We start from the raw sequence: 27,551 nt of genomic DNA, 5'->3' as shown, positions 1-27,551 counted from the left end.
CCACTGCCTCCTTTTTAACTTGGTTTTAGCTCATTTTACTCTACGCTGGTGCTTCTGTTGCATTGCTAATCTCAATTCCTGATATCCACTCTTGGTGGAGAGGTGTCAACCCCTTTTTCCATACTACAGAGAGCGACTTCTTAAACTGAGTGGAGTCAGGTTAAGAAGTCGCTCTAATCTCCCCACCCGCCTATACAGTGGTTACCTTGGAGGTAATCCATCATTGTGAGTATTCTCTTCACAAAATTACAATTGAATTACCCTCAATATTACATACTACACCATATTGGTCTCTTGGTGCCCTCCCCCCCTTTTTTTTCTCTTGCAAGTAATACTTGAAAGGACAGCTGCTGTGTTATTTTGCACTAGTTACTTAGGTTTCTCACTATACCGCCGCGCGCATGACGCCCGCCATGCGCACACACACCCGCCCCTTCTGGTCCCATCCTCTGGCTCTCTGCACCGTCGGCAGTGTCTCTGCGTCTTGTCCCTGCACATGCTCAGTGCTAAAAAGCACTGACACAGGGACAAAAACGGACGCAGAGACACTTGCCAATTATATATAGAGATTGCAGGCAGTAAATTATTGTGTAAATCAGACATATGATCATTAATACACATACATTGCATTGCTGATCTTTGCCTTATTTCAAGGCAGTTTTAAGCACTTATTCATTAGGGCACTAACACTTTAAAGGATTCTATGAAATGATTTAGCCATTTATAGCTATAATTTTAAAACAATTGAAAATGTATTTCAGTTGAGGTACAATCATCAGTGCCAGCTTTGTCTATATCTGATTGCTAACTGCTAACATTGGAGGATACCGATGACAATAATGATGATGATTTATGTTGTTCTTTTCAGTAAAATCTATAACTTGCCAGTATTTTGGCTTTAAATTAGATTACATTCTTCAATGTAGTCAGCCAGAACAATTCTGCCAGGACCTTTACTGTGAGCTGTGAATTCTGAGGTCCATTTTTATTTTTAAAGTATACCTATTATCTAACTTCTAGGTCTGCATATATAAATTGCTTCCATATGACAAACCTAACTATAGTTTTTTGCCAATGGACGACATGTTTCATTAGTAACTGATTTTTATGGAGCTGTCAAATTCAAGGTCTGCTTCAGAGGAACATTGCTGGAAGAGTGATGTATTTTTACAGTGGTGCTACAAACTTTTTGAACCCCTTCAAGTTCACATTTCTGCTTAAGAATGATTTATTCTTTAAAAAAAAGTTCTAGAAGTAGATAACAAGGACTCAGTTAAACAGAGGAGTCTATCATAGTTTTTCATTTAGTTACTGAGTAAAATGATTTAAAGAGACACTGAAGCGAAAAAAAAAATATATGATACAATGAATTGGTTGTGTACTATGAATAATTACTAGAAGATTAGCAGCAACGAAAATATTCTCATATTTTTATTTTCAGGTATATAGTGTTTTTTCTAACATTGCATCACTCTATAATATGTGCAGATTATACAACACTCAACATTCAAAATGAGTCTTTCAGAGCAGTCTGTGAAGTAATGAACTCTCCTCTAGCAGAGGAAAAGTAAATAGTTCAAATACAGTTGAGATAATAAAAGTCAGATAACAGCCCTCTCCACGACTAAGTTAGACGGAGAGCTTAATAGCTTTTTTGCATAGAGATAACAACTGGAGTTTCTCAACTCTTCCTGTACTGGAAACAATTAGACTGATGTATCTGATCTTAATGTTTTTTTTCTTAGCTGTACTACACATACAAATCATAATATCATAATTTTTTTTCCGCTTCAGTGTCTCTTTAAAGTTACTGATTTATGTGTGACAAAAGTACAGTACAGTACAGTTTAGGTTAGAACTTTACCTATGCTTAGGGAGAGTTCTTTAAAACTCACTTTATAAGCCCCCTACAAATTTCATACTAGCAATGTAATGATCTGCTCTGCTGTCTGCACAGGCAGACAGCTTGTGGACCATTTTGTAAATCTAAGTGCTGCAGATCCCTGGAAAGGAGACCTGTCTTCACTCTGCAACTTGCTGAGCTGCTGCTCTGGTGAGGAATTTGCATCCACTTGGCATGCAAATTGCTTAGCTGCTTCCTTTGATGGCTTGAAGTATAAATACCATTTCCACCCAGAATCCCTTGCTGGTCATGATGGTGTGTTCCTTAATAGCTTGCTAGACTTACCTTGAGTCTCAGCCCTCTGCATATTGTTTGTTAAGATTATCTTAGAGTGATCCTTGGGAGTGCACTAGCATTCCTTCTAGCATAGTTAGGTTGTTGATGATTTGTATTGCCTAGTTCTCTCTTGTCTGTTGCAATTGTCTTGTCACCAGAGGTGGTCGACAGGAACTCGATCTGTCTGTTGGGATCGCATTCGCCCTAGCGGTAGTGGCGGTGGTTCCTTCTGAACTCTGTCTTAGGGGTGCAAGCCAGAGCAGCGGTTGCTACTGGTTGCTTCCTCTGTCTGTCTGTCTGTCTGTCTGGATCGCATTCGCCCTAGCTGTAGCGGCGGTGGTTCCTTCTGTACTCTGTCTGGGAGTGTAGGCCATAGCTGCGGTTGCTACTGGTTACTCCTTCTGTCTGTCTTGTCTGGATCGAATGCTTGCTGTAGTCTCGGTGAGGGAACCGTTTAGCAAGCGTTCGCGTTCTTTTGTTTTCGTGTCTCTTTGGTTAGTCAGGGTTGGTACACTTTGTCGCTATCGCGCTTCTCGTGTGGCGACCGTGCCGGGCACTCGCCTTGTCGCCATTGCGCTTAACGTGTGGGGACTGCGTGTAGTTAGTCCTGTCTGTTCCTTTGCTCTGTCTTATTGTGTGTTCACCGTCGCTGGGTGGCGACTAGATTGGTGGACACACATACATTCTGTCGCTGTGCTCACTCTCTCTTTCTCAGGGCTATCTTGCCCTGTATTGTTGCAATTCGTACAATTCCCATCTGGCATCTGTGGCAGTGCAGAGGGGTTGTTCCTCTGCACGCCACAGCTCCATCTGCCAGTGGGAATTTCCCTCTACAAGTGCATTACACCAAAGCTGGGTTCTGTTGTTTCGTACGCTTGTGGAGGATTTCCGCAGTGTCAGCGCACATCTTGTGCGCTGACCTCGGAAATAATTCCGCAATCGTTATAAGCAAACTATACATCTGGCACGTCTGTTAAAGTGGGCTTAAACTCTCTAAACTCGCATTTAAGTACCTTCTCTTATGAACATTCGAAAGGATGCCCTGTGTGCAAAAATGTTCTTCCAATACAGAGAACAGTGCAAGTTTGTAATGTTCTGCTAATTGGAAAATCAAATGATCACTTGCAGTTGATTCTGAGCTAATCAGATATTCATGGCATATTATCTCTTGATTAATCATAGTTTGATTTATAACTCTAGTATCAATTTCAATTATTTTTTAAATGTAAATTTGTTATTAGCAATGCGCATATTTTGGTGCATTGTATGTCTGTACTTTTTGTAATAAATACAGTATATTGAAAGTACCTGGCTGGCCAGGGTCCGGTATCCCTATTGAGACAACTCTGCCATTTTACTGGATGAACCAAGTTTCTGATCTCTCTCTAAACACTTCCAACACTTACCAAATGAAGTAATGAGATGGAAGGGGGCACCTCCCTCCTCTGCCAGTTAGAAGTATATTTTTTGTGGCAAGCACTACAGCACATCAGAATCTTATCTCTCTGTTTTTGCTGAGTGTGTAAAAAGCATTTACCTATTACTTTCCTGGTTAGTAGCTTTATAAACCAGTTAAACAAAAGAAAAGTAAAATAAAAATGTTTTATTGCTGGCAAGGCAGTGTGATGAAGAATTAAATTCTTTATTACACACTCAAAAAGCATGGCAACAGGCAGGAAAATGAGGAGATGGGTGGGGTCTGGTGATTCTATTTATCACCCAGGGAACACCGCTCTTCTGGAAGCTACTAGGTTTGTAAATTGATCCCTGGATCATATGACTGGTTTTTCCAAAGGGAGTGTTTCTGGAAAGGCTGTGTAAATTATGAAAATCATGTGGTTAATAGTGTTGTCCCTATTAATCTTAACTAATAAAGAAGCTTGTGTAATAATCTTGTAGGGCTTTAAGTTTCTCATTTAAATGAAACATTCAGTTGCTATGTAAAATAATTTTCTTTTCATTATTTTAGCTGTTGTGAGTTGTCAAGCAAGGAATCGTACTGAAGAGAGAGTAGAAATATTGTTGACTGGCGTTGTTCCTGGGCAGACGGCTATGCCGGTATCAAGCCATGAAGCAAAGATCAAAGAAAAGCCCGGTCTTATACAAGAAGAAGTTCAAATAAACAATGGTATGGCTGTCCAGATTATTTTGCAATTTATCTATGTTCATGCCTCCGTTCTAAAGATTATTAGAGTACAGTGGTGGTCAGGAAGGGCTTATGTTGTACTGGGGAATATACATGCCCTGCTTTTTCCCTACTTGTTCCAATTCCTTGCCCAACCAGGCTACAAGATCTGGTTTAAGAGCTCCTGGACTTATCAACAATTGGGCATTGCTGCTCAGCAAATAGGACGAGATTATGCCACTCTTCTGGTTCAGGGTTATACCCTCCCCCAACGCTTTTGTTTCCAATAGCAAACTAGTTTATAAGTTTTGGGAACAGCAACACCTGTGGAATTTCCCTCTGCTCATCACTTTATCCTAAAACTGGAATAATTCAAAATGGGGCATCCTTTTTTCTAAACTAGTATGTAAAAATAAGCAAACCTGCCACTCCAAGCTAAATTAAGGTTTTACATAACCAAATCACACAGTGACTGTAGATTATTAGATAACTTCTGCTGTGTGCAGGTCTTAATCCAGAGGTAGAGGGACCTATGAAAAATAGTTCTTAATCCAAAGGGAGAGAGGCCTATGAAAACTGTGTTATTTTATTAAAATAACTTAGGCATTAAATTAATTAAGTATTGTGCTTGTGTTTTTTTAGTTTTTTTGTTTGGTTGTTTTTATTTTGTTTTTTTTTCATTGGCAGATAAACAATAGGCAACACAATCCCTAAAAATAAATAAAACAAATGTTAATGGTGCTGATGAGTTTACTGAATCACCCCCAATGTGTTTTCTGTGTATACAAGATTATCCATACCAGCTTCCCCAGCCATTTCTAACAACTTTCAATTGTATTACTTGCCTACTGGCTTGGACAATTACAGGATCTTCTAAAAAAATTAGCATATTGTGATAAAGTTCATTATTTTCTGTAATGTACTGATAAACATTAGACTTTCATATATTTTAGAATCAAATACACACAACTGAAGTAGTTCAAGCCTTTTATTTTTTTAATATTGATGATTTTGGCATACAGAAAACCTACATTTCCTATCTCAAAAAATTAGCATATTTCATCCGACCAATAAAAGGAAAGTGTTTTTAAAACAAAAAAAGTCAACCTTCAAAAAATTATGTTCAGTTATGCACTCAATACTTGGTCGGGAATCCTTTTGCAGAAATGACTGCTTCAATGCGGCGTGGCATGGACGCAATCAGCCTGTGGCACTGCTCAGGTGTTATGGAGGCCCAGGATGTTTCGATAGCGGCCTTAAGCTCATCCAGCGTGTTGGGTCTTGCGTCTATCAACTTTCTCTTCACAATATTCCACAGATTCTCTATGGGGTTCAGGTCAGGAGAGTTGGCAGGCCAATTGAGCATAGTAATACCATGGTCAGTAAACCATTTACCAGTGGTTTTGGCACTGTGAGCAGGTGCCAGGTTGTACTGAAAAATGAAATCTTCATCTCCATAAAGCTTTTCAGCAGATGGAAGCATAAACCCACTTTTGAACCAGATACAGCGGCAGAAGCGCCTGACCTGGGCTACAGAGAAGCAGCACTGGACTGTTGCTCAGTGGTCCAAAGTACTTTTTCGGATAAAAGCAACTTTTGCATGTCATTCGGAAATCAAGGTGCCAGAGTCTGGAGGAAGACTGGGGAGAGGGAAATGCCAAAATGCCTAAAGTCCAGTGTCAAGTACCCACAGTCAGTGATGGTCTGGGGTGCCATGTCAGCTGCTGGTGTTGGTCCACTGTGTTGTATCAAGGGCAGGGTCAATGCAGCTAGTTATCAGGAGATTTTGGAGCACTTCATGCTTCCATCTGCTGAAAAGCTTTATGGAGATGAAGATTTCATTTTTCAGCACGACCTGGCACCTGGTCACAGTGCCAAAACCACTGGTAAATGGTTTACTGACCATGGTATTACTGTGCTCAATTGGCCTGCCAATTCTCCTGACCTGAACCCCATAGAGAATCTGTGGGATATTGTGAAGAGAAAGTTGAGAGACGCAAGACCCAACACTCTGGATGAGCTTAAGGCCGCTATCGAAGCATCCTGGGCCTCCATAGCACCTGAGCAGTGCCACAGGCTGATTGCCTCCATGCCATGCCGCATTGAAGCAGTCATTTCTGCAAAAGGATTCCCGACCAAGTATTGAGTGCATAACTGAACATAATTATTTGAAGGTTGACTTTTTTGGTTTTAAAAACACTTCTTTTATTGGTCGGATGAAATATGCTAATTTTTTGAGATAGGAAATTTGGGTTTTCATGAGCTGTATGCCAAAATCATCAATATTAAAACAATAAAAGGCTTGAACTACTTCAGTTGTGTGTATTTGAATCTAAAATATATGAAAGTCTAATGTTTATCAGTACATTACAGAAAATAATGAACTTTATCACAATATGCTAATTTTTTGAGAAGATCCTGTACTTGCCTACTGGCTTGGACACTGTTAATAAATGCAGTATCATCTGCCTTGGTTGCTCACTACTTTAATAATGCAGTGCTCATATGAACTGCTTTGTAGGAGGCAATATTTTTCTTAAACAAATACGTAATGGATAATCTGTTTACAGAATTGTTCATATTTTTTTTTTTTTTTTTGCTTTCAGCGTAAGTTGGTAATTTGAGTAAAATAAAACTGATAACAATTGAGAATAATTCAATTAAGCTCATGATCATTAAGGGCATTGACATTTGATACTTGCACTTATATATATATATATATATAATATATAATAAAAAAAAGCTCAGCTGGATATTAGTGCAACCCTTGCTTATCAACTGCCCAATGAAAGCATTTGACACAAATACCTCAGTTTGTTTGCATAGTATAGCAACTGAATGGTGGCTGCATGTTAGTAAATCCCCAACAGATCAAAATTTAAGAGGTTACTGTCCATTTGATGTGACCTTTGCTTCTATGAAATACTGCCATAAGGCAGAATGCAGGGAGGAGTAGGACACTGGGAAGTGCTGTTCAATGAGTTTTTCTTTTGTTTCTTTATGATTTTTCAACTAGATTTATATTTACTAAAAATGATTCTCGGTCTTGATCTTTTTTTTTTTAACCAAGAATACTCAAGTCACCAACTTTAAAGTAAAAATAACATAACAAATAAAATGGCTTATTTTTTTACAATATTCATTTATATATTATTTAGTCAGTTTTTGCCCATTGCAGTCTTTCCTCCCTCTGATTTACATTCTGAAAAGTATCACTGGTGGTGACATCTTTAGTCCTGCCAGGTGATCTACAGAATGTCGTTAATGAAAGTTCTATGCACAGGGAGATCTTGCTTGGCTGTTATTTCCCACAATGCAATGAGGTTCACAGACAGCAAACTGTCAAGACCATGGTCATGACATCATGCTGTGGGAGGAGTTTCACCACAATATCAGCCACTCAGACCCCCCTGATGATCTGTTTGAGAAAAGATAAAGATATTTTGTGCAAAAGGCGTTATCAGCTACTGATTATTATGTATTATTATTGAAATAAACCCTTTGAGATAAACTATGGAAGGGGTATGGCCTGATTGAATACAAACATATTTATTACAAAAATACAAAACTTTATTGAACACTTGCATAAAGATATCTATAAAAACATATATGACAGCAAATGCGCCAAAACCCCCGCCACCCCCAAACCCACCTCACCCAACAGCACTACCCACTGGACCTGTATAACAGATTGTATACTATGTGCACATAGATCGAAAAATTAAGAGCTACACAGCCCAAAAACAAGAGTCCAACCAGACACGTGCAGGGTTAAAGAAAGATACAACAATTGCACTTGGGTTTTTTCCAGAAAAAAAATTGTAGAAGGATAGGGTGTAAGGTGTCCTCCACTCCCAGCCAAAATGCATAGATGAAAGTTTCACAGCAGTCCTGTGGCCATATATCATGACACAAAGTTATGACAGTTGCCAATCAGCTGTCACTTATCAAGCATGCTCAACACCTTCCAATGCACAGTCCATACATGTACACATCAGCCTGTATGCATAAAAGCCAATCTGCATTACATACATCAATCCAAGATGAATAGCAAAAATGTAGAGACAGAGTCCATATGAATACAGCTCACATGTGGTTAAGCAGAAGCATAGGCATAAGCATAAAGCAGTTCATTGCAGGCAAGCAGGGCTAGGCTAAGAGCGGATCATACAGCTGAGCAGCAAAGAGACATGATAACCAGCGTTGTCTGGTAGCTTGAAAAGCATGTAGTGTGCCTGGTGGGCTCTTACTGTGTCTTGACAGATGATGGCTGGGAGGAGGAGACGTGCCAGGAGTTCAGAGGAGGTCTGGTGTCAGGCAATTTGCCACCATGAAGGAGGATGGCGACCTCGATCGATTTTGCCCACTACTACCGGCTTCTTCAGAAGGCGTGTCCTAGTGGTCATGACACGCACCTATGTATCAGCCACTGTCCAATCTGGCCGCAATACACGGCCACTCCCGCTCCTGCAATACACGGCCACTCCTGCCCCCATTCCTGGGCCGTAGCGAGTGGGGGGGCGGGACAGGCGGGCCAACCAATAGTGCGCCCGGCGCGTCTGCCAAGCTTCGCCCCCCGCACACAGGTCCGAGGACAGGGGCGGGAGAGACCAGAGAGGCCGGACCAGGTGGGTGGGGATACACAGGGAACGCGCATGGCAACTCAAAATGTAAGCAAACTATAAACACAAATTAATAAGTGCACATATTAGAAGAATCCATTCAGAAAAAATATATATACTTATCTAGAAATACAACAGCATTCACAATGATGTGGTAAAATAAGTCAAACTGCCCCAAAAATAACGGAGTGGCACTACATGAGTAAACATAATGCCAATCCTATGGTCCCCCAAAAAGGTGGGAGTATTACTTATATCATGATTATCTATAAATCATCTATCAATGGACTAAATCAGATTGGGTATGAGAGATGCTCTGGCAGGAAGCAAAAGAACCCCCCAAATGAGGAGTTAAACTGAATGCAGCAGCACAGCAGAGAACCATACCAATCAGAGTTAAAGGGGCAGAAAGGGAGCATAACTTGTGTTTTCATTCAATCCTGGATACTTGGTTGCATCTAGATCAAATATCCATCTAGCTTCCTTCTGTAACAGTAAATGATCCATATTGCCTCCTTTTAATGAACCATGAATCCTATCTAGTCCAATAAATTGCAAAGACAAATATCTGCCACCATGAACCACCTTAAAATGTTTAGCTACCGGGGTGAGACTGGTCACACTCAAACTCTTTATACTAGTAAATGCTGTGAGATTCTAGAACGAAATTCATTTTTTGTTTTCCCCACAAATCAGTAGATAAACCACAAGAACTGTACCGCAATTAATATAGTGTGAAAGGGACCAATCCCTCCCATCCGGTAGTAAAACCGATCTTCCAATCTAAATGAACCGGCACATGGTGCAACCACCACAGGTATAAGTACCCGTGATTTTACAGTGTTTAGTGTTAGCCTGGGGATCTACAAAATGACTGTTAACCAGAAAATCACGAAGAGAGGACACCCTTTGAAAACAAAAAAAGGGGGGGGGGGGGGGGTCTTTCGGACGATGTTACTCAGTTTGGCATCATTAGTCAGAATGTGCCAGTGTTTTGTTATGATTCAGGAGATCTCACAGTGTTGTGCTGAGAACTTAGTACAACATCTAGATGTCTGTTTATCACCTCTGGTAGAATGTCTCTTCCCGACCAGAAGTGGAGTCATTGCACTTGTATCTGCTCTTTTGTATGCCTTAATCAAACTCTTGTCACTGTAACCTCTTTCTCAAAATCTCAACCTCAGACGAGCCGCCTCCTCATGAAATGTTTCATCATCTGAGCAATTGCGCTTAACGCATAAATATTGCCCAGTCGGGATACCCTTGATGGATGTGTTGGGTGGAAACTTTCTGCCCTCAATAAAGAATTTGTGGCCGTATCCTTCCTATATAGACGTGTTGAGATAAGACCATCGCCAGAGATTGAGAGATCTAAATATGGAACATCTGTGGAGCTCACCTGCATAGTACATTTAAAATTACGAGTGTTGTTATTAATAATCTTTACAAATTGAGTTAAAAGATCAAGATCACCTGTCCAAAAATGAGGATGTCGTCGATGTACCTGTGCCAGGCCTAGTGTTGGGCGAACATCTAGATGTTCGGGTTCGGGCCGAACAGGCCGAACATGGCCGCGATGTTCGGGTGTTCGACCCGAACTCCGAATATAATGGAAGTCAATGGGGACCCGAACTTTTGTGCTTTGTAAAGCCTCCTTACATGCTACATACCCCAAATTTACAGGGTATGTGCACCTTGGGAGTGGGTACAAGAGGAAAAAAAATTTAGCAAAAAGAGCTTATAGTTTTTGAGAAAATTGATTGTAAAGTTTCAAAGGAAAAATTGTCTTTTAAATGCTGAAAATGTCATGTTTCTTTGCACAGGTAACATGGTTTTTACCGCCAGGCAGTCATAAATGTAATAAAGATAAGAGGTTCAATAAACAGGGACCGGTAACGCTAACCCAGCAGCAGCAGCAGCACACGTGATGGAACAGGAGGAGGCGCAGGAGGAGAAGGCCACGCTTTTTGAGACACAACAACCCAGGCCTTGCATGAGGACAAGAAGCGTGCGGATAGCATGCTTTTTACCGCCATGCAGTCATAAATGTAATAAAGATAAGAGGTTCAATAAACAGGGACCGGTAACGCTAACCCAGCAGCAGCACAGAGCACACGTGATGGAACAGGAGGAGGCGCAGGAGGAGAAGGCCACGCTTTTTGAGACACAACAACCCAGGCCTTGCATGAGGACAAGAAGCGTGCGGATATAGCAGCAATGCTTTTTGCCGCCATGCAGTCATAAATGTAATAAAGAGAAGAGGTTCCATAAACAGGGACCGGTAACGCTAACCCAGCAGCAGCACAGAGCACACGTGATGGAACAGGAGGAGGCGCAGGAGGAGAAGGCCACGCTTTGAGACACAACAACCCAGGCCTTGCATGAGGACAAAAAGCGTGCGGATATAGCAATGCTTTTTGCCGCCATGCAGTCATAAATGTAATACAGATGAGAGGTTCAATAAACAGAGACTGGAAACGCTAACCCAGCAGCAGCACACATGATGGAACAGGAGGAGGCGCAGGAGGAGAAGGCCACGCTTTTTGAGACGCAACCCAGGCCTTGCATGAGGACAAAAAGCGTGCGGATATAGCAATGCTTTTTGCCGCCATGCAGTCATAAATGTAATACAGATGAGAGGTTCAATAAACAGGGACTGGAAATGCTAACCCAGCAGCAGCAGACGTGATGGAACAGGAGCAGGCGCAGGAGGAGAAGGCCAAGCTTTTTGAGACACAACAACACAGGCCTTGCATGAGGACAAAAAGCGTGCGGATATAGCAATGCTTTTTGCCGCCATGCAGTCATAAGTGTAATACAGATGAGAGGTTCAATAAACAGGGACCGGAAACGCTAAACCATCCCAGATGTTCATTGGTCATGTTACTTGGTTGGGGTCCTGGAGTGTTGCGTAGTCGTTTCCAATCCAGGATTGATTCATTTTAATTTGAGTCAGACGGTCTGCATTTTCTGTGGAGAGGCGGATACGCCGATCTGTGACGATGCCTCCGGCAGCACTGAAACAGCGTTCCGACATAACGCTCGCTGCCGGGCAAGCCAGCACCTCTATTGCGTACATTGCCAGTTCGTGCCAGGTGTCTAGCTTCGATACCCAATAGTTGAAGGGTGCAGATGGATTGTTAGACACAGCTACGTCATCTGACATGTAGTCCTTGACCATCTTCTCCAGGCGATCGGTGTTGGAGGTGGATCTGCACGCTTGCTGTTCAGTGGGCTGCTGCTGCATGGGTGTCAGAAAATTTTCCCACTCCAAGGACACTGCCGATACCATTCCCTTTTGGGTACTAGCTGCGGCTTGCGTTGTTTGCTGCCCTCCTGGTCGTCCTGGGTTTGCGGAAGTCAGTCTGTCTGCGTACAACTGGCTAGAGGAGGGGGAGGATGTCAATCTCCTCTCTAAAGTCTCCACAAGGGCCTGCTGGTATTCTTCCATTTTGACCTGTCTGACTCTTTCTTCAAGCAGTTTTGGAACATTGTGTTTGTACCGTGGATCCAGAAGGGTATAAACCCAGTAATTGGTGTTGTCCAGAATGCGCACAATGCGTGGGTCACGTTCAATGCAGTCTAGCATGAATTGAGCCATGTGTGCCAGAGTCCCACCAGAATCCTCATCATCCTCTTGTGAGCGTTGTGATAGTTGTTGTGATGCATCATAGTCGTCACCTTCCTCCTGGTCTGCTTCTGCTGACCATTCGCGTTGAATTGTGGAAGTCCAACGTGCACCGCTCTGGCCCTCGTCAGTGGTGGCATGAAACTCCTGCTCCAACTCCAGCTGTTCCTCCTCCTCTTCTTCGTCATAGCTGCTGGGGCCAGCGTTCCCTGAGGCGGATGGCCTGATGTTGGTACCATCACGCTGATCGTTTTCTCCTTCAGATTCCCCCAGTTGCATCATGACAGCTGTTTCCTTGATTTTTAACATCGACCTCTTCAGTAAACACAGCAGTGGTATGGTAATGCTGACTGAAGAGTTGTCACTGCTCACAAGCAACGTAGATTGCTCAAAATTTTGGAGGACTTGGCAGAGGTCCAACATGTTGGCCCAATCGGATCCACAGAAGCTTGGCAGCTGGCCGGATGCGCCTCGGTACTGCGCCGTCATGTACTGGACCACTGCACTCTTCTGCTCGCAAAAGCGGGCTAGCATGTGCAGCGTAGAATTCCAGCGCGTAGGGACATCACACAGCAAGCGATGGTGGGGGAGATTGAAGCGCTCCTGCATCTTGGCGAGTGCCCCCGAAGCAGTACTGGAAGTTCTACAATGTTTGGCCACTCGACGCACCTTCAACAGAAGATCGGCCATGCCTGGGTATGTCCTCAGGAACCGCTGAACTACTAGGTTCATCACGTGCGCCAGGCAAGGGATGTGTGTCAGCTTAGCCAACCTTAAAGCGCGAATGAGATTACTCCCATTATCACACACAACCATGCCCGGTTTCAGGTCCAGCGGTGCCAGCCACAAATCCGTCTGTTCCTTTATTCCCTTCCAAATTTCCTCCCCTGTGTGCTGCTTATCCCCAAGGCAGATTAGCTTCAGCAACACTTGCTGACGCATGCCAACAGCTGTGCTGCACTGCTTCCACGATCCTACTGCTGCTGGGTTAGCGTTTCCGGATGAGGTACAGCTTTGAGATGCGTTGGAGGAGAAGGAGTCAGAGAGGTAGGTGCTGCTGTTATCCAGTGTGAGGGACGGCGGTGCAGCTGTTTGTGGCGTGGGCAACACCCGTGCCGTAGCAGGTGAGGAATCGCTGCCAGGCTCCACAAGGTTCATCCAGTGCGCGGTAAGGGAGATGTATCGACCCTGGCCGAACGCACTCGTCCAGGTGTCAGTGGTGAGGTGAACCTTGCAGGCAACGGCATTCTTCAAGCTTCGGGTTATTTTGCTGACCACGTGCTCATGCAACTCAGGCACTGCAGAGCGTGCAAAGTGGTAGCGGCTGGGAACCACGTAACGTGGGATGGCCACTGACATCATGCCCTTGAAGCTGTTTGTCTCCACCAATCGATATGGCAGCATTTCGCAGGCCAGAAGCTTGGCTATGCTGGCTGTTACTGCCACGGCCCGGGGGTCATTTGCTGGCAATTTCCTCTTGCGCTCAAACATCTCCGACACAGACAACTGAACCGTAGCGCTGCACACGGAAGGGCTGTTGGTTGTTGTGTTTGAAGAACACTGGGAGACCTCAAGAGCACTACTCCGGAAAGTGACAGTGTCAGCGTCGTCTGATGTTTGTGAATGTTGTGAACCACGCAATGGCTGGGCTACTGCTGCTGCTGAGGCGGGTCTGGTGAACCCAAGGGAGGCAGTGTTGTTTCTGGTACCCTGTCCTGACGCGTTTGCCCAAAGAGTGGGATGTTTGGATAGCATGTGACGGCTCATGCTGGTGGTGGAGAGGTTGTTAATACTTTTCCCCCTGCTCAGGCGGGTCTTGCACACCTTGCAAATCGCCATGGTAACATCCTCAGTGCAGTCTTCAAAGAAAGCTCAGACTTTGAAGCACCTGCCTCCTTGCTGGCGATTTCTGTTTGCTCCTCTTTTGCCTCTCACTTGAACTTCCACGCTTGTGGTGCCTGAAATTGCGCGCCGCCTACCTTGTGGCACAAGGCGAGCTCGTGCAGCAGTGGGTTCTTCAACAGACTCATCTGTGCTGCTGCTACGACGGCGATGTTCTCGTTCACAAACAAAATCTGGGTCTCTGTCCACATTGTCCATACCCTCCTCTTCCATCTCCTCAAACTCGTCATATGTCATTGTGGGCCGCCGCCGTGGAGTAGAGCTCCCCACAACAACCTCTGCGCAGCACACTCCAACGTCGTCTTCCAGATCTTGTCGGCCGACCTCCTGCAATTGCAACCCCTCCTGCCCAACTTGCTCTGGGATTTGGGTTTCCGAGTCCTCTTCGGACTCGCCTTGTATTTCAGTGCGCGGTGCATTTCCCACAGTTAACGGTTGTGAATCCAGGCACAACATTTCTGGCTGTTCCTCCATTGACCTTTGAAAGGTGGAAGTTTGTTGGGCTGGGAATAGCTCCTGCGAATACCCCATTGTGTCCTGAGGTAATTCATCGGACTGGTTATCTGGCAGTTGTGTGCGTGGTGTCGCTGCCGGTTGTGTCAGCTTTGTGCCCACTGGCTCCTTGTAACTGGCTGAGGACTCGGACCTCGTGCGTGATGTGCTGGTGCTGCTTAACCCACTGCTGGACGCTTGAGAGGTCATCCAAGTAATTATCTGGTCCTGTTCTTTTGGATTTGTGAGGGTTGTTGTCCTGGACAACATGGGCGGTATTGAGTGGGTTTTCTTGGGTGCTCCCCTGTGGCCTGTACGTGAACCGTCAGGGGAAACACCTCTTCCCTTGCCCCTCCCTCTTTCACCGGATTTCTTCCTCATTTCACTTATCCTTACAGTACACGCTGACTGGCAGCAGTACAGTGGCAGTACAGAAATGCTATACAGTACCACTATTCCCAGCAGCGACACAGAGCACAATGCTATACAGTGACGGGTGAGCGGTGTACCACTATTCCCAGCAGCGACACAGAGCACAATGCTATACAGTGGCGGGTGAGCGGTGTACCACTATTCCCAGCAGACACAGAACAGTACACAGAATGCTATATAGTGTGGCTGAACGAGCGGTGTACTACTGTTCCCAGCAGACACAGAACAGTACACAGAATGCTATATAGTGTGGCTGAACGAGCGGTGTACTACTGTTCCCAGCAGACACAGAACAGTACACAGAATGCTATATAGTGTGGCTGAACGAGCGGTGTACCACTATTCCCAGCAGACACAGAACAGTACACAGAATGCTATATAGTGTGGCTGAACGAGCGGTGTACTACTGTTCCCAGCAGACACAGAACAGTACACAGAATGCTATATAGTGTGGCTGAACGAGCGGTGTACCACTATTCCCAGCAGACACAGAACAGTACACAGAATGCTATATAGTGTGGCTGAACGAGCGGTGTACTACTGTTCCCAGCAGACACAGAACAGTACACAGAATGCTATATAGTGTGGCTGAACGAGCGGTGTACCACTATTCCCAGCAGACACAGAACAGTACACAGAATGCTATATAGTGTGGCTGAACGAGCGGTGTACTACTGTTCCCAGCAGACACAGAACAGTACACAGAATGCTATATAGTGTGGCTGAACGAGCGGTGTACTACTGTTCCCAGCAGACACAGAACAGCACACAGAATGCTATATAGTGTGGCTGAACGAGCGGTGTACTACTGTTCCCAGCAGACACAGAACAGTACACAGAATGCTATATAGTGTGGCTGAACGAGCGGTGTACCACTATTCCCAGCAGACACAGAACAGTACACAGAATGCTATATAGTGTGGCTGAACGAGCGGTGTACTACTGTTCCCAGCAGACACAGAACAGTACACAGAATGCTATATAGTGTGGCTGAACGAGCGGTGTACCACTATTCCCAGCAGACACAGAACAGTACACAGAATGCTATATAGTGTGGCTGAACGAGCGGTGTACTACTGTTCCCAGCAGACACAGAACAGTACACAGAATGCTATATAGTGTGGCTGAACGAGCGGTGTACCACTATTCCCAGCAGACACAGAACAGTACACAGAATGCTATATAGTGTGGCTGAACGAGCGGTGTACTACTGTTCCCAGCAGACACAGAACAGTACACAGAATGCTATATAGTGTGGCTGAACGAGCGGTGTACTACTGTTCCCAGCAGACACAGAACAGTACACAGAATGCTATATAGTGTGGCTGAACGAGCGGTGTACCACTATTCCCAGCAGACACAGAACAGTACACAGAATGCTATATAGTGTGGCTGAACGAGCGGTGTACTACTGTTCCCAGCAGACACAGAACAGTACACAGAATGCTATATAGTGTGGCTGAACGAGCGGTGTACTACTGTTCCCAGCAGACACAGAACAGTACACAGAATGCTATATAGTGTGGCTGAACGAGCGGTGTACTACTGTTCCCAGCAGACACAGAACAGTACACAGAATGCTATATAGTGTGGCTGAACGAGCGGTGTACTACTGTTCCCAGCAGACACAGAACAGTACACAGAATGCTATATAGTGTGGCTGAGCGAGGTACACAGTGGCAGTAAACAATGCTATATATAGTGTGGCTGAGCGAGCGGTGTACTACTGTTCCCAGCTGCGACACACAATGACTGGGGGGGACCCTGGCTAGCGTGGCTGGAGCGCGAACTACCCTGCCTGCCTACCCAAAGCTAAACCCACAGACAAATGGCGGAGATATGACGTGGTTCGGGTATTTATTTACCCGAACCACGTGACCGTTCGGCCAATCAGAGCGCGTTCGGGTCCGAACCACGTGACCCGTTCGGCCAATCACAGCGCTAGCCGAACGTTCGGGGAACGTTCGGCCATGCGCTCTTAGTTCGGCCATGTGGCCGAACGGTTTGGCCGAGCGCCGTCAGGTGTTCGGCCGAACTCGAACATCACCCGAACAGGGTGATGTTCTGCAGAACCCGAACAGTGGCGAACACTGTTCGCCCAACACTAGCCAGGCCAAGACGTGGCATAGGTACATTGAGAGACCATAGTCAGAGAACAACTCTTTCCCACGCCCACGGGTACAGGTTGGCATATGACGGAGCACACGTAGTGCCGATCGCCGCCCCCTGCACCTGGAGGTAGTGGGACCCTTCAAAAAGAAATATTGTTGGTCAGAATGAACTCTAATAAGGTCAGCAAAAACATGTTATGAGCCATGTGCTGAATTCCCAATTCACTTTAAAAAAATGCTCACTGCCTCCACACCCAAATGATGTGGCATGCTAGAATATAGGGCCTCCACATCCAGAGCCACTAAAAGAGTGCCCAAGGGCAATTGTAAGCCCTGTATTATTATTCATTGTATTTATAAAGCGCCAACATATTACACAATGCCGCACAAAGATAAATGGGTTAACATGCAAGGTAGGACATACTAGGATCTCACAACCGAACAAGATCATGCAAATGTCTTTAATAGCAGTAGTTCAATGTCTTTGTTCAAAATAGTCTGTTCTAGTCCACTAGAGGGTAGTCAGGCAGTGAGATTGCATAATCAAACAGGAAACACAAGGGCGGAGGGCCCTGTCAGAGGCTTACAATCTAACGGGTGAGGATAGAGACAATAAGTGCGTCTGTTTAGAGCGTGCCCAGCAGAATGTATTATGTATTAGGGTACTGATGCAGGGGGGTAGGCGAGCATAAAAAGGTGAGTCTTGAGGGCTCATATGAAGGTATTAAAGGTGGAGGTGAGCCTGATGGCTGGTGGGAGAGAGTTCCAGAGAGTGGGGGCAGCTCTAGTGAAGTCCTGCAAACCTGCGTGGGAGTGAGATATGTGCAGTGTGAATAGGTGCAGCTCCTTGGAGGATCGTAGTGGGCGGCCAGTATGTACTTGTGGACAAGATCGGAGATGTAGGGATGAAGTTCAAACCTTAATTAAAGTTCTTCTTTAACCTCCTTGCCGGTCTAAAAAATCCGGCAAGGAGGCAGCGCTGCACTTTTTTTTAATTTTTTTTTTAAATCATGTAGCGAGCCCAGGGCTCGCTACATGATAGCCGCTGAGCGGCGGCATCCCCCCACCCACTCCGATCACCTTCGGCGATCAGAGTATGCAGGGAATCCCGTTGAGAACGGGATTTCCTGCAGGGCTTCCCCGGTCGCCATGGCGACCGGGCGGGATGACGTCACCGACGTCATGGACGTCGTGACGTCAGAGGGAATCCCGATCCGCCCCTTAACGCTGCCTGGCACTGATTGGCCAGGCTGCGCAGGGGTCTGGGGCGGGGGGGCAGCTCGGCTGGGCGGGTAGCGGCGAATCGGCGGTGAGCGGCGGCGATCGCGTACTACACGCAGCTAGCAAAGTGCTAGCTGCGTGTAGGAAAAAAAAATTATGCAAATCGGCCCAGCGGGGCCTGAGAAATCCTCCTGTGCAGGTTACCCCGAACTGTGTTCGGGATAACCGGCAAGGAGGTTAAGAAAGCTGAAAGGCCAATTTTATTACCAAAAATTAGGGTTCAAAAATTTGCGAGTCATGAAAATTGTGAAATACTGGAAACTGTACTTAGATGCAGCTCAATCTGCAATCCCCATTACTGTACCCTCTGAAAAAGAAACTAAAGCTTCTTCTTTTTTCTTTTTCTTTTTTTTGCCTCAGCTCTATATGCGGAGAAGTGTGTAGTGACAGTTGCTGCTTCAGGATTTGCCCTGAAATAAGGATGTCAAAAAGAGAGTTCCTTTATAAAGTAACTATGTTCTTGTCAGTCACAGCTGCATTATTGTTATACCCATGGTAATTCCGCTGCAGAACTTAAGTCTATACTATCCAAAGCTGCATCTGTCACAGTGTTTAAAATGATATATCTAAAACGAAAGCCTCACTGCTTCGATCATAAACCTGCTAAGAATAAACTCTTAACTGTGATTAATGAAGACACTATTGTCTAAAAACACACATTTTTGCCAAGGTTTTTGTTTGCCCTAGGAGAATAATTTCACTTTTCTTTGATTCATGTGCCAGTGTCTCCACAAGCAGTGACAGCTCTATGGGGTTATTAATTAGCGCCCTTTGGTATGAATTTAAATGCTGTTAGTGTACCTTCCCCAGATTGTCACATTAAAGAACATCCTCATTGCTTTTGGATTCTCATTTGTGACTGCAATTAAATACGTTTTTATGCTTGGGGTAGTATAATCGGAATACATTTTTATTTTCTCCCTTCTTACTGTGGTGTTTTATTTAAACAAGCAGACAAAGTTGCTTCTGCGTAGACAGGCATGGTCTTGCTATTGGATTCAGAGCCTATTGATGCCACCGCAATAAAACTTGTTTACAAATTCTTGTGTTTGGACGAAGAGGCAGGTATTGATTTGAAACATGACATTCTTCCAGGCTAAGAGACTTATAATGAAAGACCCTGACAGATAAAGATCTAGACCCATTTACAATTTTGACAGACTGAGTAATTCAGTTGGTGGCATTATAATGGCGTTAGTTATATATAAATATAAAGCCTGTCACACAAGAATCTGTTGCGTTGCGATGTGTTGTCAGTTACCAGCTTGAACATGTCTGACAAAATTTGTTGCACCATATGGGATTTTGCTGTTATAATCATGTGTATGTGTTTTGCGTAATTAAACAATTTTACAGTTCATAAATGGGGTAGAATAATTGCAAAGTGCATAAATTCAAATGGACGCATCTGCAATTCCATATTTAAGCCACTTAGCCAAGGAAGAAAAAGCCCTTGAGATGCTCAATAATTTCAAGCAAGCGAGGCAATGTTGTTTGAATACATTTAGATAACATAATTAACTCCAGCAGAAGGTGGGAAGTTAATATGCAGGTAAAAATCAGATAAAATTATTTACCGCAGATGAGCTTTATCAATCTGCGAATTTTGAGGTTTGACCTCGCCTGGAATTACTCTCTGCAAGTGGAGATTCACAGCTAAAATGTAATCTGCTACAGATCTGCTGGTGTTTAGCAATGTCTATTTTTACTCTTTTAATTTAAAAACCTGCTGTCCCTTCTCAAGATACCAGTTGTGCATACCAAGTGTATGGGCAGTTATTCTAATGGCTGTTGGACTGGGAACACTCCTAATTATACTGATACTAGCTTCATCACTGTGTGTACTCTTCAGGACAGGACTACCGATACACCTAAAAGCAATGGTACAGGAACTTGGAGCTTTATAAGCACTTTAACGGTCTATTAAGTTGATAATGCATCCTGTTGATATATTAGACTACTAGGGTACTTTAGTGTGGTTAAAACTAGGGATGAGTGAGCAAGTGAGATTTCCAAGTTTGATCTCGTGACAAATAAGATTTTTCTTGTTTACTGAAGTCTCCCATGAGAAAGGCCTAGGCCAATATCTAAGCCCCCCCCCCAAAAAAAAAATAATAATCATAATTAGATGTGTGCCAATACCTCTTTGCTGGTCACTGCCTCTTGTGTGTTAAATATGTACTGACCATTACCATGTCACTTTAACACCTGTGTCTTGTAGGTGATCTCTGTGTATACTCCCTAGGTTATCTCTGTGTGCCCAATTTGTGCCAGTACTCCGTGGCTGGTCACTCACTGTTGTGTGATCAACGTGTACTGACTTACCGTGTCACTTCAGCATCTGTGTGACCCTACTGTGTGTTCAATGGACATTCAGTGCGACTGGAGGGATTGTGACAGACAAGCGAAGTTGCCTAGCACACAGCAGTGTCGATTACTTAACGTTCGCCGACGAACACTTCCGGTATGGCCGTCACCGGCCGACAGGCATGGGAACGCGAGTGATTCTCCGCGTTCCCAGCCATAATATCGCCCCCTATGCTGCTATTGCGGCCGTAAGTGTTCGCCGGCGGGTGCAGGAGCATCTGAGCGGGGCTGCGAGGGCACGGATCGGCTGCAGGGGGCTGAGGGAAGCCCCAGGTGAGTAAATCTCATTTTTTTAGATAGACTTAAGGATCACTTTAAACTGACACCTGATGCCTTCTACAGGGCTATGCTACAGGGCCTGCAGAAACTAACATCAAAAATTTAAATTGTAAAAATAAATTAATAACAATTTAAAACTTTGGTGTACAATACCAGATATGTCAGGCCTCTCATCCTGTGGACGAAATGAAAATGTTAATTTAATCTGCTGCCTGCCACTTTCTCCAGGCCTATGCTACATAGTCTGCAACTAATGTGTCAATAAAGTGGAAACATTTTGATTCCTAGCTTAGATTCGATTATGCAATCTCACTGTCTGACACCCCTCTTCAGTACTTTGACAGACTCTATTTTCACTTAATGCTGGGAATACACCATTACATTTTTTTGGCAGATAGATGGTTCGATAGATAATTTCCGTCAGGTCCGATCTTATTTTCGATAATTTTTCTGATCGATTTTTCATAGACGTGAATGGTAATTAATTAGAAAAACGATCGGAAAAACAACCTGAAAAATGATTGGAAAATCAATCGGACAGTAAATCTGCTGAAAAATCTTATCGTGTATTCCCAGCATTAGACACTGAACTACTGTTATCAGACATTTGCATGATCTTGTTTTGTTGTGAACTCCTTGTATGTCCTACCTTGTATGTTAGCCCATTTATCTATTGTTTAATGTTGCGTAATATGTTGGCACTTTATAAATACAATAAATAAAAATAATAGCATAACATGTTTCAACATTTCACAGATAAATTAGCAATATCACATATTTCAGACCTCTCTGAGGACTGGCATTTTCTTTTCATGAGGCAGGCAAAAAGGGCACTGGACAATTGGGTGCCAGTGGTCGATGCAATAGGCTGTAATGTGAATTACGGCCCTAATGTTGTGAACATTCATGGCAACATTTTTGAGCGCTTTCGAAACACAAAATCGCAATGTTTGCCCATCACTACTGGAGACACCCTTGATCTTAAAGGAGGCTTCCAGATTCCACCATAAGTCACTCTACAAGGGCTTACACCCAGAGGCTGGGGGGTAGTTACCTCTACCTTCTCCTAGGCACCAGAGGTGGGAATGACCCCTTTCTCAATGATATGGACAAGGGCTTTGGAGGAGAGGAGGAGGCTTCACTGCCCCTCAACTCCAGAGCCCCCCCATGTAATTTTGGTATATCATATCAGGTTGGTATATCTCAGGGTGCACAGCCTCATGCGGTCCAAGCTCTGAATTTTGGATATACCAGACTGCATGGGTGACAAGAAGTTAAAGAGGCTTGGGGTGGCAGGCTAATTCATTGTTTTATTTATTTAGTCTTCAGTATGGTAAAGAATAGGTACATTTGCTAGGGATCCTTATACAGCAATATTGCAGTTGTACAGCAATCCCCAGCAAAAGCGTAGCAATTTGCCTGAGGTTTCCCTTTAATTATTACGTTGGTCAGTCAGTGTACTAACCAATAAGAAACTCCAGCAGCAAGTACTCTGGCGCCGGCATTGACGCAATATTGCGCCCCATGCATGGGATCAACTATAGCTGGTCAAGAACTGGTTAAAAAGCAGCAGTAGAACCAAAATTGTTCAATGTGAAAGTTTTCTATATTACTTATGCTATAAACAGTGTGCGTTTCTTTTCATTGCTGTAATCATATTGTTTGTAGAGATGCCTTTCACGTCCTCATATACATAGTTCATTGTCATGATTCCTTTTTCTCCTAATGGTTTTTAATGAGAAGATGCTCCAACCAATGCATAGATAACCTGCTCAGAATCCTTGAAATTAAAAAGTGCATTCACTGAATTCTATTATAGTATTGCTTCAAGGAATACTTTTGTAAAACTTATTCTCTATTCTAGGCATTTGTATTTCTTATAGTTGTTTCTCATTCCTGTCAGAAAACTAGGAACCGTCTGCGTTCCTTGTTTTAAAATATAAGCCTATTATCTTTTTATTTTTTGCATTTGCATACCTGGAATGTGTTTGTGTTAGATTTATTTTGAACCTCTTTCATTGATTTAGCTATAACTGGAAAGACTACATTCAATAGTTCTTTATTGAATTAATATATTTTGCAAAATATGAAAGAAAAAATTCCAAAGGTTTTTTGGCAAAAGATATAGTAAAGTAAAAAGAGATTTTGTGAGACTTCTGGAACAGGTATAAGCTCTCCTATCAATAAAATTAGCTTATTTAAAGGTAACTAAGCACCCTTTCTTTCCCTGAAATTTCTCCTGGTTTCTAATGGCTATAGGAGCTTCCATGCTCCCCCCTTCCCTGAAGCTGTCCTTATTTACAGAGTCACAGACGCTATGTTAACACCTTCCTTCTGGATAAAACTTTTTTAACCACTTAAGTACGAGCTGTCTCTGCCCTCTTAAAGACTAGAGACCGCTGGTACAATACCGATGGAATCCCGAGGAATGCCGCACTTACACGCTGCAACCGCCATCACTGCCGCATGCTCGGATCCTCCTGACATAGACTCTACCGTCTCTATGATGGCAGAGTCATGTGAGACGGTCAGGAGCCACTTTCATTGACTCCTGACCGTGTCTATCAATGTAAGCCAATGGGAGCGGCTTACATTGATAGACACGGCCAGGAGCCAATTAAATTGGCTTCTGACCAGCTCACATGGCTCTGCCGTCATAGAGACAGACAGAGCCAGTGAGCTGCTGCGAGACACGTCTGGTTTGAGCGGCGCGATTGACGGGGAGCAACAGAAACGGTGTATGAGCGCTGCGGGCGGTGGTTGAAATCTACGCCCTGCCAGCTAGGAGCCCACCAAAACAGGGCGTAGATTTTAATCACTGCGGTACTAAAGTAGTTGAGCAGTTGTCCTAATTACCCACCCCCTCTGATGATAAAAGGTATTGTTTACTTCTTGCTAAGGTGTGCTAAAAAAAACTAGTCCTTAGCTGCCTAAAACCTCTGCGGTCGGGCAGGCCAGCTGAAGTAGGCTAATAAAACCCGTACTAAGCTTTAAATGTAAATAGAAACGGTAAAATGGAAGGTTTTTTTTTTTTTTTTATAATAAAACACATTGTTGGCATGCAATTTAAATGTGCTCTTGAAATGCCCTGTGTGCTAAAAATGGTGCTCAGTCCACTTTAAACTACTGGAAAGCTTCTAAATTTATCTGCATTAAGCTGAGTACTTACACCCAATTATTGTATAGCTCAAAGCCGAGTGCTGTACAGATACATCATTAGCTTAGAGGCTAGCCAGTGCTATGGAGGGGGAGGAGGAATGACACATTTGTCACAACTGAGGGGTTTCTTTAGTCGTCATCTCAGCCAAGATCTATTGTGTGTACCTAACTTTATATTTAAAGCAGCTATTATTATTATTTTTAGTGTCTAGAAGATAATAGGACTGATATTAGGATTTGTCGGTGCAAGGGTAAGTGGAGCAGTTATCCAGACCAATGTTGTCTAGATTTAACATCTAACTGAATCAGGAATGCTGATTCATGGCTTTTAACTTTACAGATCTGTCATAACATTAATTATTTTAAGTATGGAGATTCAGGATTTTATAAATGCCCATTTATGTCACTTTTAAGTGACGACTGTAGTAAAATTTTACACTAATGAACAAGGCTTCTGCAAAAGAAAGCCCAGTCACTGTCAGGATTATTGAGCAATAGCCAAATTTCTATATTTATATATGGTATTATTAGATTTAGTGCAAATAGTCTTACTGATATTTAGTTTTCTGCAGATATAATAACTACCATGCCTGTATTTTTACTTACAGATTTTTCTGCATTGGCTAAAAATAGCTATGCAAGTAAGTTATTTAAGTCACTGATGGCACTAATTCTGACAACTTTAACCATTGATCTTGATTTATCTGTAGGTTTTGGCACTGCGGAAGAATTTTTGTATGAAATTAGGTATGAATCTGAAGAGTCAAAATCCCAGCTGGAACCATCTGTAGGAATTGAACTTGTTAGAAAAGAGCGCGATACGCCATCAGGGATTGTCACTTTAATTTTCAACATCATTTTTGCTCCCAACAAGTCAATGAGGTAAAGTATTACATGTGTAGCATTTTATGAAGTTTTCCTTAATATTGGAATAAATAGGAAATGTTCAATATTATCATGCTTAGTTTGATTTACTACAGAGCACAACAAAGGACAGAGTTTTCTGTATACAGTATGAACTAGACTTTTCTCTGTAATCCTTGCTATCGCAACCTGCTGCATGAAAGGAGAACATGCTTCTTTATGAAGTTAGTAGCTGATGTATCCAGTGAGGGGCTCTGTATGAGACCACTTATTGTTTCAAACAGCATACAAGAGCTATATACACCCTGGGATGTCTCCTCTCAGGCTCCCACCCATATGAAGCTGCTAAGGGTTTGAACCTTAGGCTTGGGATTTTATTTCTGTCTTTGTCCATAATGGGTAGAACTTGTCTCTGCTCCCAATGATATTACAAGTCTCAGAAAAGGCAGAAATGAAAGGGAAGTCTCTTGAAACAAAGAAAACGGTAAAGGGATAAAGCCTGTGTCAGGTTTGTATCATAGTTGGAGGCACTCAGAAGACTAACATATTTAAGAGGAAATTCCACTTTTGCCGAGAAAAACTCGATACTTTCAGTTCTGCTTTATATCTTTTAAGGGTGCGTGAAATTTTTGTTTTAGCTTTATTACTTTGATTTCATGTCCATATAAAACATACATTCCACAGAACTTCTGATATTAACTGTTAGATGGCATTGCCAGAACTTGCTGCCAGTCAGCTGATTAGAGCAGTGGTTTGAAAATGAATATGCCCTATGCAGCAACTATATCTGCTACAAAGGTAGACATTCTGTAGTCTCATGGCACCACTTCTCAGAACAGAGTGCATAGATTACAACCTCCAAGATTAATAACATTACCTGCAAAAAAACAAAACAAAAAAAAAGACTTGTTTAGCCAACACCAATTTCCTGATATAGCAGGAAGTTGCATTTTTTTCAATTTGAATAAACTGGGTGCCATGCTATCATTGCGCTATGATTTCTAGGGGTACATTTTTTTCTTCTTCTTCGCTTTATATTTTAAGGGCTTGTGTATTAAGAGTTTTGAGTTCAGGTCACTTTATTAATTCAACTTGAGCTCAAACTCTAGGAAAACAGGTGGTAGTATAAAGCAGTTGTGCACTTTATTTGCATGAAAACTGATACCGGTAGTCCCTGACTTACGAACAACTGACTTGTAAACACGCCACTGATGTAAATGGCCCCGTTCTGTGGGAGCAAGTTAAAAAATAATAATAATGATACCTTGTAGTTTTTGAGAAAATTGATTTAAAAAATTGTTTTTAAACTCAGTAAAATGACATTGTGCTGCAGTGCACTATACTATAAAGCGAGTTCTGAGTTCTGCATAAACATTTTATACATTTTAAACAGGGATTGTCAAAAAGTCAAACTCCATTTACCCACTGCTCTGTGTTTATAATGCATCCTTCAACCTCACCCTGCATTGCAAGCACTCCAATCTATCAGAAATGTTTCTGCTGTAATAAATCTTATCTGTCAGCCTGTCTCTATTTGGTGCATTGTCGCTCACATGTTTATAAGATTCTAGGAGGGAAAAAAACAGTAAAGGGAGGAAATGATATCAGGATTGGCTTAAGTCAGAGGGAACAAAGATGGCACCTGCCATTAACAGAATTCTCTTTGTTTACTATATAAAATTCACTGAAATCAAAATGTGGACAGTACATCTATACTGTATGTGTTATTTTTCCTAGGATAGTATGGCTGTCCCTGCTGCTTTAAACCAAACCTTTAAGTACAGCACTGTGGCAATATGCTATATTGCAGTTTAGTAAATATGTGACTCAGGGATGCTCGGATGTGCCTCATCCACGAATTCGGCAATCCGCGTGGTTGCAAAAAAAAATCCGCATTCGGCCCCGCCGCATGCGGATTTTCGTTCGCGTCCACGCAACCACGCGGATTTTCTGCCGTGAATGGCAACCACGTGGATTCCCGCCCGGAGGCGGATTTTCTTTTAACGTTAATAACAAAGCCCCCATACATGCTACAATCCCCCAAATTGCATGGATTATCGAGGTGATAAGGGGCAACATAACTTCAACATAAAAAATTCCCCCCAATTTT

General features: G+C 43.3%; 1 protein-coding gene across 1 annotated transcript in view; it reads left to right on the top strand.

Annotated features, from left to right (window-relative positions):
• Window positions 1-27,551, top strand: part of CFAP47 (cilia and flagella associated protein 47) — a 730,879-nt gene that overhangs the window by 650,983 nt on the left and 52,345 nt on the right. The window contains exons 61-62 of the mRNA XM_068268343.1: window positions 4,149-4,307; window positions 25,288-25,459. Coding sequence (XP_068124444.1) covers window positions 4,149-4,307; window positions 25,288-25,459 — 331 coding nt within the window. The remainder of the gene's footprint in view (window positions 1-4,148; window positions 4,308-25,287; window positions 25,460-27,551) is intronic.

The sequence above is a fragment of the Hyperolius riggenbachi genome, chromosome 2 (assembly GCF_040937935.1).
Source record: "Hyperolius riggenbachi isolate aHypRig1 chromosome 2, aHypRig1.pri, whole genome shotgun sequence".
In the NCBI taxonomy this organism is placed as follows: Eukaryota; Metazoa; Chordata; class Amphibia; order Anura; family Hyperoliidae; genus Hyperolius; species Hyperolius riggenbachi.
Note: the sequence above shows the minus strand (reverse complement) of the source record. Positions and strands in the feature narration are given on the sequence as shown.